Below are 20,448 nucleotides of genomic sequence, written 5' to 3'. Positions count from 1 at the left end.
TCTCGGCATATACTGGCCCGAGAAAATCTCCAACGTCGAGCTATTGGAACGCTGCCACGAAATTCCGATCGACCAGCAGATCAAGCGCCGCAAGTGGAACTGGATTGGCCACACTCTCCGAAGGGACCCCGATCACATTCCTAAGCAGGCTCTGGATTGGAATCCCCAAGGAAAACGCAAACGTGGTCGACCCAGGCAAACTTGGTGGCACACTGTAGCGGACGAGGCGAAGAAGATCGGCAAAACCTGGAGCGAGATCAAGCGAGAAGCTCAAGACCGAACGAGATGGAGGACTGTTGTGGACGCCCTCTGCCCCATCTAGGGGACATAGGACCATAAGTCAAGTCAAGTATTATGAAATCAGAAATCAGAAATCAGAAATCAGAAATCAGAAATATTTATTTGCTTTTACATGGTTTTACAAGATATTATTATTACAATTGGCATGTCCACATGTTGACTTAATTAGTCATGCAAATATTGAGAAAAAAAAAAAATGTAAGTACAAAATAACAATAATAAATTACAGCGTTTGAATGTCAGGATTATTATTACAATGGATTATATTAACATGCTTTACAATAAATAATTCTAGTCGAGAAAATTAAATAGTCTGTTAGTCATAATAATTTGTCGTCAAAGTATTCTTGTACTGAGTAATAGCATTTATTCAAAAGCCAGATATGGACCTTTTTTTTAAACAACTCTAGTGGCAACAGTTTAAAAAATTCAGGCAACTTATTATATATTTTAATAGCCATACAATAGGGGCTTCGTTTAAATAATTGCAGTCTTATGCTAGGAAACATTATTCTATTTTGGTGTCTCGTTTGCTTATTTTTATATTGGCCTCTTGTAACAAAATATTGAGGGTTTTGTTTTACAAATATACACATTTGTTTTATGTACAAGCATGGTAATGGTAAAATTTTAAGTTGTAAGAATAAGGGTTTACAAGACTCCAAAAAATGTGCTCTGCAAATTGCCCTTATACATTTTTTTTGTGCTATGAAAACTTTGTTTATATCAACTGAGTTACCCCATAACAAAGTACCGTAGTTGAGTAGGGACGACACATAACCATGATACGCAGAAATAGCAGTTTCGGTAGACGAAATATTACTGAGACGTCGTAAAGCGTATACAAATTTATTAATTTTTTTACATAATTTTTCTATATGTACTTTCCAGTTACAATTTTTGTCTATAGTAAAGCCAAGAAAATTCACATCGTTTTTCATGTCAACAGTTTCACCACCATATTGGACCAACAAATCTAATGGTTTTGCCTTGTAGGAAGAAAATTGAACAAAGTTTGTCTTCTCAATGTTTATTTTAAGGTTGTTTAAATGGAGCCACTCTATCAGACTCTTTAAGGTTTCATTAATATCGTCATTAAATTTGTTTAGGTCATTACATTTTATCAACACAGTGGTATCGTCTGCAAACATGAAACATGTATGTTTTGTTACCTTAGGCAGGTCATTAATGTATAGTAAAAACAGTAGAGGTCCTAGCACACTGCCTTGTGGCACTCCACAGGCGTTTATTCGATATTTAGACCTGAAAGTAGTTCGTTTAGTGTCCTTTACATTTGTTATTTCCGTACATTGTTGTCTATTCGTAATATAACTTTCCAACCAATCGAAAGCATTACCTCTAATACCATATCTATTAAGCTTACTTAGAAGTCTCTTGTGAGGAACAAAATCGAATGCTTTGCTCATGTCTAGAAATAAAGCAACGATCGGTATCCTACTATTAATACTTTCTGTTATCAAGTGTATTACATTGTAACAAGCTAAGGTTGTAGAGCTTCCCTTGCGAAAACCATACTGGTTATCGTTTAGTATATTATTCGCGGAAATAAAGCTATATATACGTTTGTGCATTACTTTCTCATAAATTTTTGAAAAGACTGGTATTAGTGTTATTGGTCTATAATTGTTCATTTCATACTTATCCCCTTTCTTAAATAGTGGTTTAACAATAGAAAACTTTAGGATGTCCGGAAAGTAACCTTGCTCTATCGATAAATTAATTACATAGGCGAGGGGGCGGCTTATGTACCTAGCACATAACTTTATGATACGAGTATTTATGTCGTCATGACCCACAGCATTGGTATTTTTTAAGGAGTTAATAATGGATTGTATTTCGATTTCATTAGTCGGAGTTAAGAATATTGATTTATTATTAAATGGAATGTCAATTAAATTAGAATTTAAATTATCATCTATTGAGTTAGTCATATCAATGAAATAATTATTAAAAATGTCACATATTATATTAGGGTCATTATATTCTATGTCATTTTTCTTTATTATGTCAATGCAATAATTTCCTGGGTCATTATATAAATTATTTTCATTTATAATATTCCATGTCGCTTTACACTTATTAGAAGCTTCATTTATAGTTTTTTGATTTTGTAACTTTTGAGCTTTAAAAATACACTTTTTAAGAATTTGGCTATATTTTTTATATTTATATTTATTGTCAATCCTTTGAGCATTTTTACTTCTAGTATACTTAATATATAACACCCGTTTCTTTTTACACGCTAATTTGATTCCTTTACTGAGCCATTTCTGATGTATAAATTTGTTTCGAATTTTTACTAAACTTTTTGGAAAACAGAGTTTATTGAATAGTTGAAATAGATTATGCAATTCATTAAAAGCTAAATTAGCATTGTCATTACTATATACTTCATTAAATGATAAAGCGGATATACAGGAAACAAATTTATCAATATTTTCTTTGCTACAGTCCGTTTTCTGTATAGTGTATTCTTTTTTTATTCGTTTTAGTTTAAATGTTATCGTCTGAGCTGATTCATGATCGGACAGACCAAGTATATGTAGATCTGGTTGAACCTTACGAATATTGCTTATAATTAAATCCAAACATGCTCGTTGACGAGTTGCAGTATTTATGTGTGATTTCAAGTTAAAATTTTTGAGTATGCTTGTCAAATTTCTTGTTGTATTATTGTCCTTTAATAAATTTATATTCCAATCACCTGTCAGAATTATTTTGTTTTTAAATTTGTTTTTCATTAAATTGTGCAACAGCTCTTGAAGTCTTGTCAAAAATAAATCTACATTAGAGTCAGGGGTTCTGTAAATATTGACAATGACTAATTTATATAATGGTATTTGTACACCACAACATTCAAAAGTCTTAGATAGTGATAGTTCTTTACAGATGTTTATAATTTTAAAGTCAAATTCTTTATTTACTAATATCATAGAACCGCCTCTTTTCTGATTACACCGAGAGAAGAATGCAGCTAATTTATGATTCGGTAATTTAAGAACTACTTCGTCACCACTTTGTACAAATGTTTCAGATAGGCATAGTACTTGTATGTCCATATTTTTACTTTTTAGTTCTTCTAGCGCTACTATAAAATTATCTATTTTATTTAGAAGGCCGGCTATATTTTGATGTAAAATTGTAAAGTTGTTATGATCGAAAAAAAAATTATGTTATCATTTGATTGTGTTTGTGTTCTTTGAGGTGATTTTTGTGAATCAGTTTCAGTTTCCGGTTTGTTTACATTTTTGTCAGGCGAATTACACATAGAAATTATGTTGATGCCACTGCTACAAGATACATTAGGTATGCGCCTACTGATATACGTTATGTTATTACCTAAACGCATTTTTATACCATCTATAAAGTCCCTCTTATACTTTATAAAATCAATTTCAATATTTATTTTAAATGTCAGCTTTTGCAAATATGATTTATAATTTTCGTAATTACTTTTATTAGCATCTATATATGTGCAATTGTCATATTTACTTATCAACATAAAAAGTTCATTATTTAATCTATTTACATTTAGATGCCGATTTTTTGACACATTTATCACAAAAACTTTACAATTATTAAATTTACATAAAGTGTTGCATACATTATGAAATAACAAATAAGGGTCTGTGTCGTTAGATCCTATAGACAAAACTATAATATCATCATTATTAACATTGTCAGACAAAACCTTGAAACTTTGTAAGATATCGCTGCTTTGGGCTTGAGGCTTGATAAGACTGATAACGTTATACGCATCGTTCCACCGTCCAAAGCGTGACTCCAACAATTTCAACGCTAAACCACGTACTTGTTGATCTCCCAGGATATATATGTTCTTCTTTTTAGATTTAGTTTCTTTTGATAGATGTTCGTTTCTTTCCGATTTATTAGAATCTGTTTTAGGTATATTTAAACCTTCAAAACTTTGGTTTGCAGCTAGTGAGTGTCTTAATTCAGAGGTTTCCTTCCGCTTCTCACCAGAAGCTCGATTTGTACTTGATGACAATTTTAAATCAGACATTTTTTTCCGATTTTTACAGGATTTCTTGCTAGAGCTGGACACTAGCTTTAGTCGATGTATATTTGTTTCGTTTTTAGCTAGTTTTTCTGTTAAATAGGTATTTTCCGAAACAAGATTTTCTATTTCCCTCTCTGCAATGTCTAACTTTGATTGTAAGCTTAATATCTTTAGCTTTAGCTCTTCCAGGTCTTCTGGCCTGACTGTCGATAACTCTGGGCAACTTCTGTTCAATCTTGAGTTGTCATCATCATCATAATCATCATCCAATAAAGTTTCAGTCAGTGAATCAAAAGAGTTTGATGTTGAAACGTTGATGATGTCCTTCTTTCTAACAGTAACGTTCTCAGTGTTAGGAGTAGACATGTTTATTTTTGAACTTGTAGGTTGCGTGCAAGGAAGACATTTCCATCGTATTTTATGTTCGTCATTCATTATAAAAAAACGCTTCTCCGCACCTGCACAGTCGATGTCGTAGCTGATACCGCATACTGAACATGTCAAATATTGCTTTCTTGGTAGATTTTTTGAGCATTTGCCGCATTTCCCAGTCATTTTGCTGATATGTTATGAAATAAAAAAATCAAAACAAAAAAGCAAAAAAAATAATAAAAAAGTAAAAAATGTTCGCCGCAGTGAGATTCGAACCCTCAATATTGGGCCACCGCGCTTAAACTTTCCAACACCACAATCACGGAGCTACGCTGACACATGACGTCATCGACGAAAAGTTTGCTTATATTGTCGTGGTAAACTTTGCTTTGGTCGACTTTCGTGACCATATAAGGCAATTTGTTTCGAAAACGAGCACTTGATGAGTCACACACACAACGTATCACTGTTTGTTTAGTATCTTTGCACTGTTTTAAACCACTAAAAGCGTAATGTTTGTTTAAACAAAATAGCACTGTCTTTATAGTTTTTTGTGAGGAATTGATGTATACAATTTGTAGGTTGAAATATTCACTTTGAATCGCTTTAAACAACAATTATCGACGGAGCCAAGTATAGTGCGTGCGCTCGTGCGCACACCCGCGCGGGGAGTTCCAACTCAGTTCTAGAACCGCCATCAGTACACGCTGCCGCTGTTTGTACAAGTCCGTCTCATAAACTACAGGCTACAAACAGAGAACAAACAACCCAGTCTGTTTTATTTTTCTCCCTATTCAGACGCATAACCTTCATAATCCATCGCCCTTTCAGAATTCAATCTGAAATATACAATATACTGAGAGGAATAAGTCGTAGTAATACTAGGTCAGAGTCAGAGGCTCTTAGCGCGTAACTAGCTCGCCTCTCGCGCTGAGGGCCCTAGCGCGACAAAAACGGAGGTTGCGCAGAGACTTGCTGTCTTTGTGACTTGTCTCATTATATTTTTATACAATATTGGCTTGCTTTCCATACCATCTCACTCGAAGACGGCTTTTGCCTAGATTGTTTTCCAAAGTCTTCATTAGAATCTAAATTATTGTGTAACCACCCAGGTGAAGTATAAAAGTATCAAATTATTATTCAATCACAGTTTTAGTTCGTTTTATTCTATACAATAACATATACATAAAAACATATTATTATGCTTGTACTAGCTCTGAATTTCTGCCGCCTTCCTTTGACTCTGCCAAATACCCTCTCCTCGAGCCAAAAAGAAGTAGTTAAGTACTAATCCCGTTTTATAATCCTCAAAGCGGCTGCAAGCTCATTAAATGTTATCACAGGCAACGGAAAAAATCCCGGAAGTGTCGGGGCTCCGGGATTGGCCGGGATTCGGGGTTGGGCTCATCTGCATGGCGACCGCTAAATTGTTAATTCAGCCCGATTTAAAACATACAAACTTTTGCCGCTCGAAACTTACCTCCACTAGCGTAGGGTGGATATGAACTGAGCGAAATAATTACAGTTACATAAAAAATTAAAAAAATATCAAAACTTGAAAGTGACAGTAGCACTTCGATGAGCATACGGAAACAAAGACACTAATGTCGCTCCCGTTGAAACCGAAATGAAGAAACGTACAAACTTCAATCAGGATTTGAAGAGAAAAGCTCCAAGGCGCACTTTGGCAACTAATAGTAGAGTTAGTTTTTTATTGATCATATTTTTTGAGGCCAGCATAGCTAACGCAATTTCAGTTTTGTCTATTAAGTCTATTCCTCTCATTTCAGCAAAATTCTGTCTAGAGTGACAGCGACAACAGCAAGAATTGAAAATATTCCAATAGCCTTAGAGAGCCCTACTAAGAGCGCTTTCACATTAGGGCGTTAGTAGCGCGACAGCAGCGCGGCAGCGGCGTTTTTGTAATGTGAAGGGAGGCATCAGCAGTCACATAGTATGAAATTTTCGGCAGCGCGTCTTGCGCGTGATTGTCGTGCTGCTAAATCGCCTAAATGTGAAAGCACGTGAAAGTGCTCTAAGTCCTGCTGTGAGTACTGAGCGTCCTCGTGGTGTCGTTCTGGGTACGCTTGAAGCCTATAGCCTGCAATAACACATCGTGTGGCCACCACATCCCTCAGCCGCAACTTGGTGAACTCAGTCCGGGCTAAAGTCGAGCATCTAATTAAAGCGCGAAGTGAATTGTTGACTCATTTGTCTCGGATCGCGCAACTTATAATTACCTCCGCGGGAACATTCCGTTCCACTTCATTTTGGGGACGCGTTGGGTAAATAAAAGCTTGTAAAGTCGAATTTCTGTAAAACCTAGCAGGTATTATTTACTACACAATATTACGTACACATGCATTCTTACAGCTCTCAGCCATACGCTCCTTCACTCTAAATAGCCTTTAAAGAGCTTTTGTAATGAAATTTTGTGACTTTATGTAAAATAAAAATCATAACAGAAACTAAAACGCCGATATGAACCGAAATACACTAAAGTTGAGCTGCGAGCTACTTGCACTTTCAAAGGCACAGACGGCTCGTCATAATTTATTCATAAAATAATAAACGTTTTTGTACTAAAATGCGAGTTAAAATACAATCTTTATAGCCATTTAACGACAATCCCTACAACCGGCAAGTTTGTAATTTCTTTACAAAGTTAAAATGAACACAAAAAGTTAATCAAACATGAATAAGCAAACAATGTAATACAACTTGGAATTACAATCGCCACGTTAAGTGGCTAGCACAATGTCGTCAAGATATACCGAAGTTCCGCCAAATTGCGGTGCGTATTATAAATTCATTAGGCAATAAAAAGAATCAAAGCGCCCTCTTGCGGAAGTTATAATTAGGTCGATACTCGGCGAATACTAATAAGAAGTGTTAGTGAGTGCAAAGTTTGCTCGACGGAAATTTCGACGGCGTTCCACACTTAGGTTCGTATTAATGCACCGATCTCGCCTTTTTTAACGAATTTGCGAAATACAAATAATGTGGTGGGGCTCACGGTTATGAAACCACTTAAAGGTGGTTTTAATTTTCAGATTTTTATTCAAGTAGAAATTAATTAGTTAACAAGACCCTACACAATTCTATAGAAAAATGTGCTCTCTACAAGCACACATCACGTGGTAAGGTAGGTACAACGCGTATTACAAAATTGTTAAACAACTAGAAAATTAGTAAAATAAACTTACCATGAAACTTGAAGTTCTCAGCGGATGACTGCGTATTTTCGGCGTGTTTCATGGCCCTGTAAAGAACACTTAGTTAATAATAATCTGCTTGTCTTGCTCTCAATTAAAAATATTCAACTTTTCGCTTAAAAATAAGATGTGCTTATCAAGTTGGTCCCAGCCCAGTCATTGTGGACCTGCGAAGTAGGTGTTGCGGGGACTTGTCGCCCTAACAACTTCTTGGTATCGCGCGTTCGCGTTCTGTTTTACGACAAAGAAGCTTGCAAATTACGAGCTTTCAGGTGTCGGCTTATTATCTCGGTTGTCTAAAAAGCCCACTCGAATCAACTATTAAATGCATTAAAATATACATACTTACTTACTAACGAACATAATGCAATGAATATTGAACTGCGAGATATCTTACGGTAATGTTTTCACACTTAAACAACTAAACCGTCGATGATTTTCACTATGTACATACAAATGGAGCAAGAAAATTGTAGGCTATTGTATGTAGGTAGATACGCTCCGTTCCAGCGAAAACATCACGCTGTTAACTGTGCTGTTATCCAGGCAGAAAAAAACCTACGTAAATCTTTGACATTCATTATCAAACTTTTTACAATTTGTTAAAAATAAAATTTACTTTTAACAATGAAGTAAATAATTTAATAGAACACACTCTGGCATAAAGCTCTAACAACACTTAAAAACATTTAATTAAGTAGGTACCTTATTGACATTTTCTTTCTCCCGAGTCTTGATACAGCACCCAACTTTTCCATTTAATATTTTCACTAATGACAACAATGATTAACAATTTCATTTTACAAGAAAATCTTTACTAGATTAACCCTAAAGTTAACTCACTGAACATGTACTTAGATAATCACAGCGTTTTAATTAATAATTAATAGATTAATTAATTGTAAACACACACGCCATTTTCCACAAGCAATAAATATTGACTTTCTTTTTTTTCTAAGAGGCAAAGGTCATAAAATTTATACCGCTTTCTATTTTCCATAGATTTTCTAATAATATTTATAATCTGTGGTAAACAGAATAAGGTAAGTGCCCCCTACTTCGGTATATTAAGGCTCTTACGACTTTAACAATTTATTTAAAAATAACCAAGCATGATATCAGTAACTTTGGTCTTTTGACAGTAACTTAATACATAAATTATAGTTATATTGTTTGAACTTTTTTTAATATTAATTGTTCTGCGGACCTCTTGTTTGGATCCTGTTTCGTGATAAAATTTTGCTCTGTTTCTAAGTTCGTGAACTCATGTCCCCTATTTCGGGATAAAGTTTTACGCATCGAGTTAGGATATTTTAATAATGATTAAGGGTTTAATAAATTTAAAAACGATAGTATAAAGGACATTGGGAACTTTAATATGAGAAAATGCCCCACGGCGGACAAAGATGAAACGTATTTTATTTCAAAGCTTTATACTTGTAGGTATATTCACTTAAAGCGCTATGTTGTGAGATATGGGAATTCTGAGATATGACGAGTCTAAGTTGAAAATATATTTGTCTAAAATGATTTGATATTTTTACATGTTATGTTGTTTGGCATTGCAGAGTAACCAATAAAAGTAAATAAAATAATATAAATAAATAAAAAATATAAATAAAATAATATAAATAAATAAAATATTATAAATACTTAAATTAATATTAGACAACATCTCATATATTACTCCAACCCAAAATAAGTAGCTAAGGCATTTGTGTTATGGAAATCGGGAACGACGAACCACAAGTACCACAACACACCCAAACCAGAGACAATGTGAAAAGATCGTTTTCTATATTGTCCCGGCCGGGAATCGAACCCGGGACCTCAGGATTGGCCCGGCACACCTTGAAAACCGGTGTGTGCGCCTCTCCGCCACGGAGGTCGTCAAAAATGTTACCTAAATGTAAAATAAAATAAAATATTAAAACTTCATTTTCTCAATATTCCCATATAAGAGAGAAAAAAAAAATGCACGGAAATTCATTGGATATTAGTATGTATCATCTGTGATAGGTTTCGTTTGTGTCCGCTTCTTTTCGAAAAGTGGGGCAAAAAGTTCCCAATGTCATTTAGAATAAAATAATTCTGTGAAATTGACGATATTACTTACCTGAAATATTCATGAGAAATAATGTGAGTCTGTCTAGCTAGGTACGTACCTTATTATAAAGTTTTGATTTATTATTCTAACAATATGTGAAAATATTTATATAACCATCAGAAATGTAGGGGGCCTTACCCCCCCCCCCCCCCCTTCGTACCCATAAGATTTAATTTTTTTATTTTTAACGATATGTGAAAATATTCATACAAGTCTAAAAAATGAGGGGGGGGGTATTACCCCCCACACCTGGAGCTGCTTCAAGTGAGGGTAGTCCCCCCCTGAAAATAACCCCATATACGCCAATGACTCATAATAAAAATTAATTAATTTATTACTTAGGTAGGTAAGTATTAAAAACTAAAAAGTATGTCGATTTCTTTGATGTTATGTGTCATACAAGTACCTAATACTATACATTTATATATCACGAACTTGGGAAAAAGTAACAATAATTACGGTTCCTTGTTTCGTGATACTGATTATTCCAATTCCCCAAGTAAAATTCATGGATTATTTTCAAATTGTGTCAATTAACTATTATCTATCCCATATAAAATACAAATAAACCAAGATAAATAAGACGAATCGAATTAAAACCAAAATTACGCTGGTAGTACTTATGCTAATTTATCTTAAAATTGGTCATTTATGTGAACTTCAAACCCGTGTCATATAAATTCTAGTGAACGAAACATATAACGAATTTAGATCATGAGAAACTTAAATAAATGTATTATTTGTTTCATAACTTATATTTCAATTATCATAAATAATTATTTAAAAACCAAGCATCAAAATATTATCCATAATATCCTTGATTCGGTAGTATCACGAAACAGGGGACACCCGAAAAATAATATGTACGCTATTTCGTGAGTCAATTAATCGCAATTTTAAAGGAATTCTACGTTTTCATATAACTTTTTTCTAAGCCAAATCAATTGTCAAGGAACACATGAAACCACTATTGCAAGTTTTATGCAAATGGACGTTTCTTCGCCTTTCTATAAGCTTAAGAAGTTGGAGCGCTAACCTTACGGTGAGAGCAACATTTTCACGCCGCACGGCTGTTTTTGGCTCTCTGAGAGTTTGAAGCTTCGTATTGCTCTCATTTTTGGCGCCACAATGTTGGTACTTGGTTTTTTAGATAGCTTAAATAATAGAGTTTTTGTAGTAATAAAGAATTTTTATAAATAATATTCCATTTGCTTATTATTTGAGCTAGAAAAAAAACTTACGAACTTACGTACTATCACGAACTAGTAGCCGTTTACCTTACTGCTCCATGAAAAGCAAAACAAGTAAAATAAATAAAAAGCTTGGAAAACTAAGTTAAAAGATTCAATAATTATAACTTTACATTAACCTACTTTGAAATACAAGAACCCTAAAGTTCTCCCACCAGCTGCAGACACAAACAAATAATTTCAATGAAACACAAAGAAAACAAGTCCGTCCATGAAAGCTTTTTCTTGTCCACTCGCGTCACGGAGTCTTTCAAACAAACGCGAACTTGCTCAAATGAAATAAATTTAATTACAGATTGGCCGACCCGGGACGAATGCCACCTGGAGCAAAACTCGTTAGTACGATCCTACAGCGGATTTTCCAAGTTTTAAAATCCCAAAACAAGACCCTGAGGCAATACTGAACTTCGCACCCTTTTCAAATGAAACTTTAAGACCTTTTTGACAATTCATAACCGTGATTAATATTTTATGTCTATTCTACGAGTATAGAGAGACGATCAAAGGGATAGAATTTCACTTTAAATTTTATTTCCTACCCGCATAATAAAAATAAACTTACAATTTAGCGCCTCCTAAAACTTAATAGCAACAAGTCTCGTTTAAACGTTTTAGCTATGAAGAAAACAGTGTAATAGCGTACTTCGGTACGTACGATGGCGTTGCGTATAACTTTTCAATGCACTCCATAAAGTTCTAGCAATTTCACGGTCGTTACACTTTATGTCTGCCTGCTTGAACATACGTGGTAACCAGAACCAGAAAGTCAGTATTATCGGTCTAAAACTAAGTAACGTACAGTCGCAATGTTACGAAGGGAATTGTCCATATTCGGGACGTGTCCAAGTTTCCTTTCACGTTGCCAAATCAACTAAGTTTAAATGAAACTTGCTTTCGAAGTCGCGATGTTCCGTGGAATATTGTTTTTGTTGTTTATTAGCGTCTGTGGCGAAGACACTGAAGTGATAAACGCCGGGAAAGCGGCAGACATAGACTATTCGGATTTAGCGGGGGAGGCGGAGCGACACAAACATGAGATATTGAAATTCTTAAACCAAACGCGTGTTCAAGAAAAGTACAAAACGATGTACAAATGCTTGCTCTCAAAACTGTTAGGTAAATAACCTAAAGATTTTTGCTTTGAAAAAAAAAGTCGGTCATTTGAAAATTAACTTCATCAGCAAACAATTTTGTGCCGTATTCAAAATTTCTTTAACTTGTCTCTACTAATGCGTATTTAAACAGCTAAGTATCTCCATAATTGAACAGATTTATCCTTTCCTTCAGTAAAAGAAAATCTCTTGGAAATAATAATCTAGATTAAGTATGTCGGAGGAACTTATTGCGTCGTTGGTAATAATTTTATGGGCGTCTTGGATCATTTTTATGTCCTTCTTACTGTGTGGATATTTAATTAATAAAAATAATATTCCCATGATTTCGGCAATAGAGAGAAAAATAATGTACGTAGCACTGCTAACTGTACGTAGGCATAGCTTTAGCATTAAAATAACAAGATTAGATAAATGAATAGGTACCTACTCGTATTACATACCGATTATATCAGTAATACCACTTTCATCGTACGAGTATTTTCAGGTTATTCATAAATTATAGCAACACTCAAATGCTCATAAGTTAACTACAGAACAGCCTAAGTACCTGGTAACAAAAATCAACGGCCGCGGCGCGTGGCATAAAACGCGGATGCAGCATATTGGAACATTCTACTAATGTAAACATTGCTACAGCGTGATAAACTGCGGGCATAAATGTAAATAGGAGATCCACAAAGCCTAAACGCGAGGCGGGATCACTGCCGGCGTTTGTCACGCCGTATTTATGCACACCAATATATAGGTACATTGTTCTTTTCAGAAAGCGCGCCGCAGAATCGAAGAGGTAATTCAAGTTTTCAGTATAATAATACCTAACCTAGATATTTTATGAAAATGTCATGCCATCATTAGGTGTTGACACAGTGCAAGAGAAGGTGGCTTACCTGTTTTGCTTTTTCTCAATAGAGGCTCATGCATGTGTTTGTTTTTTAATTACAAGATCTACCTTCAAGATACTTAGGTATCCATTGGTTTGATTTACACAGGCTCTACCAGGCGCATAGTGTCAGGGCGCAACACGTCGATAGCAGCAGTCCCGTGGCAGGTGTCCCTGCGGGAGAAGACCTATCCCATTTGCGGGGGCTCCGTCATCACCGACCTGTGGCTGCTCACTGCTGCCCACTGTCTCTTGAGGTACTTAATATGGTCCGACGATTCCTATTGTAGGTCTATTCCACTTCGATCACGGGTGATGGGTAATCAAAGGACACCAAAGTGTCGCCATGAGTCCACTTTGATCACCCGGGTGATCAAATCCAGGTGATCAAAGTGGAATAGACCCTATTGTACTGACTCTTCTTGACCTTTGCCGTTAAGTATTGAATGCAATTTTTACTAACTTTGAATTAAGCACGTTAGCACTAGTTTATACTTACATCCTCGTCATAATTTCAGTCACAGGATGTCTACTGCTGAACATAAACCTTCCCCGATGATTTCCACACAAGATTTTTCATATTTTTCAGTATTTAACCAATTTTAGGATCGCAAACTACGTAACGTCCAAGAAAATATATCAAAGAACATTGACAAGAAAATCAAAACAAACGCTGATACAAAACTCTAGTTGCGGACATTCGGGAGACATAGGGCCGAGCGGCTATCTAATACAGGAATATTGGAGCGAGGCCTCGGACATATCGCTTTCCGGGAAGGACTATAAATTTCTTGAGAGCCGTCGTAACTCCGAGAGCGTCGATACATGCGGCGCTACGCTGCGATTGCCCACGGGGTGGCGAGAACAGCTAGTTCTTTTTACTTCTACATTGTATTGTCAATGATTAATTCGGCCTTGACTCTTGTTGAGTGGTAGAAAATCAAGTCACATGTTTTTGGCTCTAAATATGCTATAATAGTGGCAGTTGCGTTACCTAGGTAGTTCCTATCTACCTACAATAATAAAAATCTGCATGCATTATTTGCAAACGCACGCTCAGCTTACGTAACTTCGAAACGTCATAGGTTACGAGTATCATAAGTGTTGGTCACGTGTGTTGGCTTTATTCATCGGGCTGTGGGTAATGGGAATTGCTCCGTGTGTACACTCAGCTCTTACGGCCGCTGGTTACCACAGCAATACCACATAAAGTAAATGGCCTATTCAAGTCCAAATGTTAGCTTAATTCTGCAACACCTGAAATTCTCTGTAGAGGGAATCGTAGCTACGAATATGTTCGTAGCAGCAATGCCGATTTAAAATGACAACATCCAGGGAATTGGCAAAAGAAAATGTGCCTAAAATAAGATTCCCTGAAAAAGTAGACGATAGATTCCCATGTCAATACGGAATCATTACATATTCAAGAATCCACACGTTTGGGGGCACCGCCGGCGTCACGTAGCGAGTCGCCCCAGAGGCGATCGCTGCTTTGCATTCGAAAAAACACAATCCGAGGCGAAGGATAAATTGAAATTGTGAAAGGAACGCGGGAGGCGTTCACGAGGGGCCCCATAAAGAGTGTCGCGATGCCCGCCGGATTTATTCAACACGAGAGCGATTGGTGTGCTGAAATGCTTCGCTGCTCGGCGCATGTTTGGAACGCGGTTGATTTGAAGTTACGCTATTGGGGATTCGAAACTATGGTGATACCTACTTACCTACTATCTATCTAGTAGGGAGATCTGTTTACAAAGACTGGTTATGAAATAAGTCTAAATCACGCTTTTTGATGAAGTTTAGGAACTTAAAACTGTGCGAATAATATCTTTGAAGCCATATAACTGGTTCATTCGGTGCTATTTTTTCATTTAAATAAATGAACCGGTGAAAGTATGCACTCCTTAGTCAAATCTTTTTCAGGGCCCGCTCAAGCGAACTGAGCGTCCGCCTGGGTTCCTCATGGAAGACGCATGGGGGCGAGATGTATGACGTCAAAGAGTGCTTCGTGCACCCACGCTACGTCAGCAAGACCAAGATCAACGACGTGGGGCTGGTGCGACTGTACTCACCGCTCCGCTTCTCCGAGAGGGTGCTGCCGATCAAGCTGGTGGCGAGGGAAGCCAGGCTGCCGGCTGATGTGCCGGCTATTGTTTCTGGATGGGGGAAGTTGAAGGTAATTGAACCCTGAGAAAAGTCAGAAGGTCTTACATTAATACGTTCTCTTTTATTTTTGTGTGAGCTGTAAATACCTACCATCCAAGCTTTATGACTAGGTAGGGGAGACCTAGGAGAGTTGTGACAATTTTTACTTTAGAGGCCATATCTCGCTCAAAAAACATTCCACAGCTAAGAATCATACAAATTAATGTAGCGCCGTTCCTTCTGTTTTCAAAACAATCACCAAAGTTAACTAAAGTATTGGGGTTTCTAAGAAAATCACCAAAATCTTAGACCACTCCCTCTGTCACAACTCTCCTAGCACCGAGGTAAGTTGTGACAGGTACCGAGGTGAGTTGTGACAGCATTGTATTCCATCTATTAGAAAAAACCATACTACAAAATACCATAATACTCAATGAAATATGATTTTTTTACCAAAAAAGTACTTTAATCATCCTTAAGTACCAATTAAAACCAATAGTTATAGGATGTCGTTACACAGATTGAGCCACATTTCTCCAGCTTTCATTTTTCTCCCACGACACTGTATTTTTTAAAATTATATTTTTTAGCTAATATTATAGATATATTTTCTTCCTCTTCTGTAAAAATAAAATAGTCGCGGTGGTAAAATCCATAGACGGAGCATCGCCTTCTGGATTTACTTGATAAGCCTCTTTCTTCTTAATATATCTTGACAAGTTTAGATTGTAAGAGGTCGCAGCATATCTCATAACTTTAACCCTTTAACCTTATCACTTCATAAGCCAGTCATAAGTTCATAAGCCATAAGGTCCTAGATTTCGACTTTAGCAAACAGTTCCTCTATAAGGCTTTCATGTATAGTTATTAGGCATTCTGAATCAAAAGAGTAGCAGCATGCAATTATACAAATTATGAACCTACTAACACACAAAAAAAAAGTCTAAAAACATCGTGGAAATGGCCCATCAGAAAAATTCAGTAAGCTAGGAGAGTTGTGACAGCCTGTCACAACTTTCCTAGGTGTTTAAAATGACGACTTGGTTCGAATAATAATTTTTATTTTCTAAACACCATGCGCACACAAAAGATCAGTGCTACATTTTGAGACCTGAATAACCATGCAACTTGAGAAAAAATAACACAACAGTGCACATATACTACAACATGATATAAATTGAAATAAAATTTTGAAGAAAAACTTACTTTTCGCATTTTTTTGTACACAGACGTCATATTTACGTAACCGTGCCTCATGCGCCGCCCGCAGGTACTTAGTCAAGAAGAGCGTCTTAAATGCGACAAACCAGCGTTTTTACCAGCTTCCTAACTATATTAAGTAAGGAGATATCGTCCTTGTCACAACTCACCTCTGTCACAACTCTCCTAGGTCTCCCCTATCATAGATAGGCAGCTCCATCAAACCTTCCGATGTATAGAGTCGTCTTCCCTTTTAGAATTAGGAAAAAACATTAATATACATGCCCGTAGGTAGGTAACACATAACAGGAATTTTGTTTTCATAGGGGTAACTTGACTTAAGCTTCCTAGTCAAATCCTTAGCTGCTCGATTATCATTATGCTGACTGTTTTAAAACATTCGGTGGACTTTACGAAATTGTGTCTTTTCTTTATTTCTATCAGGAAGGGGGTCCAAGCGCGACGTACCTCCAGTCGTCCACCATCAAGACGGTGGCCATGAAGCTGTGCAAGCACTCGGGGCTGGACCGCAAGGCCATCGACCCGCCATCCATGTTCTGTGCGGGCTCCTTCACGCAGCCTTCGCCTGACGCTTGCCAGGTAAGTAAAGCTTTTAGAAATTGTGGGTTATGAGTAAAACGATGAGAATCTCTGGTGAATTTTGATTTGATCGAGAACGAAAGGAACATAAGCCGCGAAGGTTGTAGACAATGTTGTAGGTAGGTAACATTTTGCTTACGTGACTTGAAGTTATTTTAGGTAACTGGGTCACACCCCCGCTGTGACTATTTTTATTTTGGACCGCTTGTCTAGAACATACCTACCACTTACTTAGAAGTCTTGAAGATAAGAAAGTAGATGGTGGGCGAAGCACGTGCCTCGTAGAATGATAGCCATAGGGCAGAAAGTTCTCGAGTAGCTACCACGGACCAGTCCTCTCAGTCGATGGCCCATTAACTGCCTTATGCAGGGCATGAAAACTCCTGGATGCAGGCGACTCAAGAACGACTGCTATGCAAATCCTTGTGAGAATCCTTTATCCAGCAATGGACGTCTGTCGGCTTAGAATTTAAATGCCTTGTACAGGGTACGAATACTCCTGGATGCAAGCGGCACAGGAGTCCGCAGGACCGACTGCTTTGCGAAACCTTGAGGGAATCCTTTATCCAGCAATGGACGTCTGGTGGGTTAAGAATTTGAACTTTTTACCAGGGTGACAGCGGCGGGCCTATCGTAAGCGACGGCGTGCTGATCGGCGTGGTGTCTTGGGGCCTTGGCTGCGCGCGCGGGAACTTTCCCGGCGTTTATACGCGTCTCTCGCACCACATCATCTGGGACTGGGTGCATCAACACATCACTAGGAAGCCCGACACATGACGAAGGCTTTATTGCAATTGGGTAATATGCATTTTCGAGAACGACATAATATGTTTGAACACTATTAGGCGTGTTTCTGATGAATTACAGAATTTTAATTTGCTTACAGTGCCCTTTTCGAAATTGCATATTCATTCGTTAGTTGTGTAGTATTTATGTGTGTTTGTGCAGAACATTTAAAACTACGATAAATAAAGTATTTTCATGTGGAGCTTACTCTCTTCTCCCATGTTCGAGATTTTCCAGCTGTTGTGAGAGGATTTATATGACCAACACCTAAGAGCACCAACAAAATTAAATAACAAAAATAAATCTGACCAGTTTCAGGATTCAAACTCATGCATTACCTACACTGTAGCCACTGGACCATTAGGAAGATGATCTAATTCACCATCACCAGTTTTAAATACAAAAAACTACCTACATTCAGTTAATAATACATATTCATAATGACTTCAATTAAAGGTTTTAAACTCATACGTTTGACCCAATTCATTAATAAAACACTTTAATACCAATAGAAATTAACATTTTATTCCAAGTAATGAAAATAATAACTTTATAATATCTAGATAATAATACCTTAATCCCAAAGTATTTTTATTATTCTCAAAAGAAAAATAACAATATTATAAATGTATGCATAATAGAAAAAAAAACTGTTTAAATAAAATTATAATAAAAAAGATTATAAATAACAGAAATTATCTACATAACTACAACAAACAATAAATTACCCTGTGAATGATAAATATTCAGGTAAATAAAAAGTATGTGATTCAACTATAAGTTTGTCTAGCTACTTTTAAATTCACTACTAACTATTGTGTATTAACAATAACAAAAGCTCATACAATTTGAATAATATCATCTAAAATTAATCTTTTTCTTTTTAATTTTCAACATAAGTAATGGTATGTATTAAAGAAACCCAATAAGTAGGTATTTTTATTACAACCCTAGTCCATAAATAAAGTATTATTTTGCCTGAATTGATTTAGGATTTTACTGGGTTAGGTTTTTAAGGTTTTTCACTTTCCACAACATTTACAATCGTCAATTGGTCTACAAGTGCCCTTAAAAATAAATAATTGTACTTAATAAAATATAAAAATAACCTACATCACTTACCTTCATGGCATTTACAACTTTATTCACAAAAACAACAAAATTCCTACCTAATCATGATCTTACATATTCACAACACTGGAAAATAAAATAATTATTATCTACACTTGTATTGACCTAAAATAATATAACAATAATATAATTAAAGCTAGTAACTAAGCCGAGTAACATTAGAACCTCATTCATCTAAAAACAATTTTGAGTGTAAGTAAACCAAAGTCATTTTGTAATACGTAATTAACATAAATAAGAGTCAATAGGCTAGTTGCCTAAAAAATTTTTTTTAGTCCGTAATGTTTAATATCAAAAAATATTGGACACGTATAATTTTATTTGTCAATCTAACAAATAATTACATAGTTATGGTGCGTTGAAGTTGCGCACGACGTCACAACGTGCGGCATTTTTAAGCAAGCGTTGACGTCACGGGCCTCTTCTTATGAACTTTGGGGCGCTTTGTCTCTTTAAATTTTCATTAGTTTGAAAAAGTGAAAAATACGTGTAGAGTATTTTTTGATAAGTTAACTGACGGACTAATTAAAACTCTTGCTTTTTGACCCAGGCAACATCCCCATTATTGTTTCAATTTCAGATGGCTTGGTGTGAGTTTACATGAAACTTCGACCACTAGCGAGCGCGTCAAAAAGTATCCGCTAGGGTCGCTGTAGGTACAACATTCATGTCATTTTTTTACGCAGTCACTAGTAAAAACATTTGATGTAAACTCACATTAACCTACTCTTAGAGTAGGCGCACACCGTTGATTTTTAGTTGGCCGATAGTTGTGCCCGATTTTAAATTGTATGAAGAATCGGCCAAATCGAATCGGCGTAGTGTGTACTCACATGCCCATACTGATCAACTGCCCGACTAAACTATCGGCCGACGAAAAATCAACGGTGTGCGCCTACTCTAAGCCCACAGAACGGTGTTGTTAGCAAGCGTTGCTGGGTCCAAAAGCAGTTTAACTTTCACAGCAAACGTGGCCTTCACTGGTTAAGTTTTTATCAAACTGTAGATCCTGGCTGCACAAAACATTGTAGCAGTGAGGACCAGAGGGTAAAGGTTTATTCCACTTTAATCACCTGAAGTGTGGTTAACTACATTAGTTGCATCATGCACTAATAAAATACGTTTTTCCAGTTTTGAGACTGGTAACACAGCCGCTATTAAGGGCTGATTTTTCAATCGTCAGATATCTTTTAACTGAAGAATAACCTTGTCATTTTGACATAATTTCCATACTAAAACTGTCAATGTGCCAAACTTATTCTTCAGTTAAAAGTTATCCGACGAATGAAAAATCAGGCCTAAGTC

General features: G+C 36.2%; 1 protein-coding gene across 1 annotated transcript; it reads left to right on the top strand.

The window, feature by feature from the left end:
- Nucleotides 1-12,044: 12,044 nt before the first annotated feature.
- On the top strand, nt 12,045-18,214 carry LOC135073670 (trypsin delta-like). The gene is made up of 6 exons (XM_063967819.1): nt 12,045-12,402; nt 13,165-13,188; nt 13,391-13,538; nt 15,205-15,457; nt 17,071-17,226; nt 17,839-18,214. Exons 1-6 carry the CDS (start codon nt 12,168-12,170, stop codon nt 18,001-18,003), a joined length of 981 nt encoding a protein of 326 aa, XP_063823889.1. The 5' UTR covers nt 12,045-12,167; the 3' UTR covers nt 18,004-18,214.
- The last annotated feature ends 2,234 nt before the right edge of the window (nt 18,215-20,448 follow it).

This window comes from Ostrinia nubilalis, chromosome 7 (assembly GCF_963855985.1).
Source record: "Ostrinia nubilalis chromosome 7, ilOstNubi1.1, whole genome shotgun sequence".
Classification (NCBI taxonomy): domain Eukaryota; kingdom Metazoa; phylum Arthropoda; class Insecta; order Lepidoptera; family Crambidae; genus Ostrinia; species Ostrinia nubilalis.
The sequence above is the reverse complement of the archived record's forward strand: the minus strand, read 5'-3'. Positions and strand labels throughout refer to the sequence as shown.

What these genes read in the sequence shown, in the direction of transcription:
- LOC135073670 (XM_063967819.1), top strand. Translation starts at nt 12,168, where the DNA reads ATGAAACTTGCTTTCGAAGTCGCGATGTTCCGTGGAATATTGTTTTTG. An exon ending in CTGGATGGGGGAAGTTGAAG is followed by an intron (nt 15,458 to 17,070) that starts GTAATTGAACCC and finishes TATTTCTATCAG; the next exon opens with GAAGGGGGTCCAAGCGCGAC. An exon ending in CTTCGCCTGACGCTTGCCAG is followed by an intron (nt 17,227 to 17,838) that starts GTAAGTAAAGCT and finishes ACTTTTTACCAG; the next exon opens with GGTGACAGCGGCGGGCCTAT.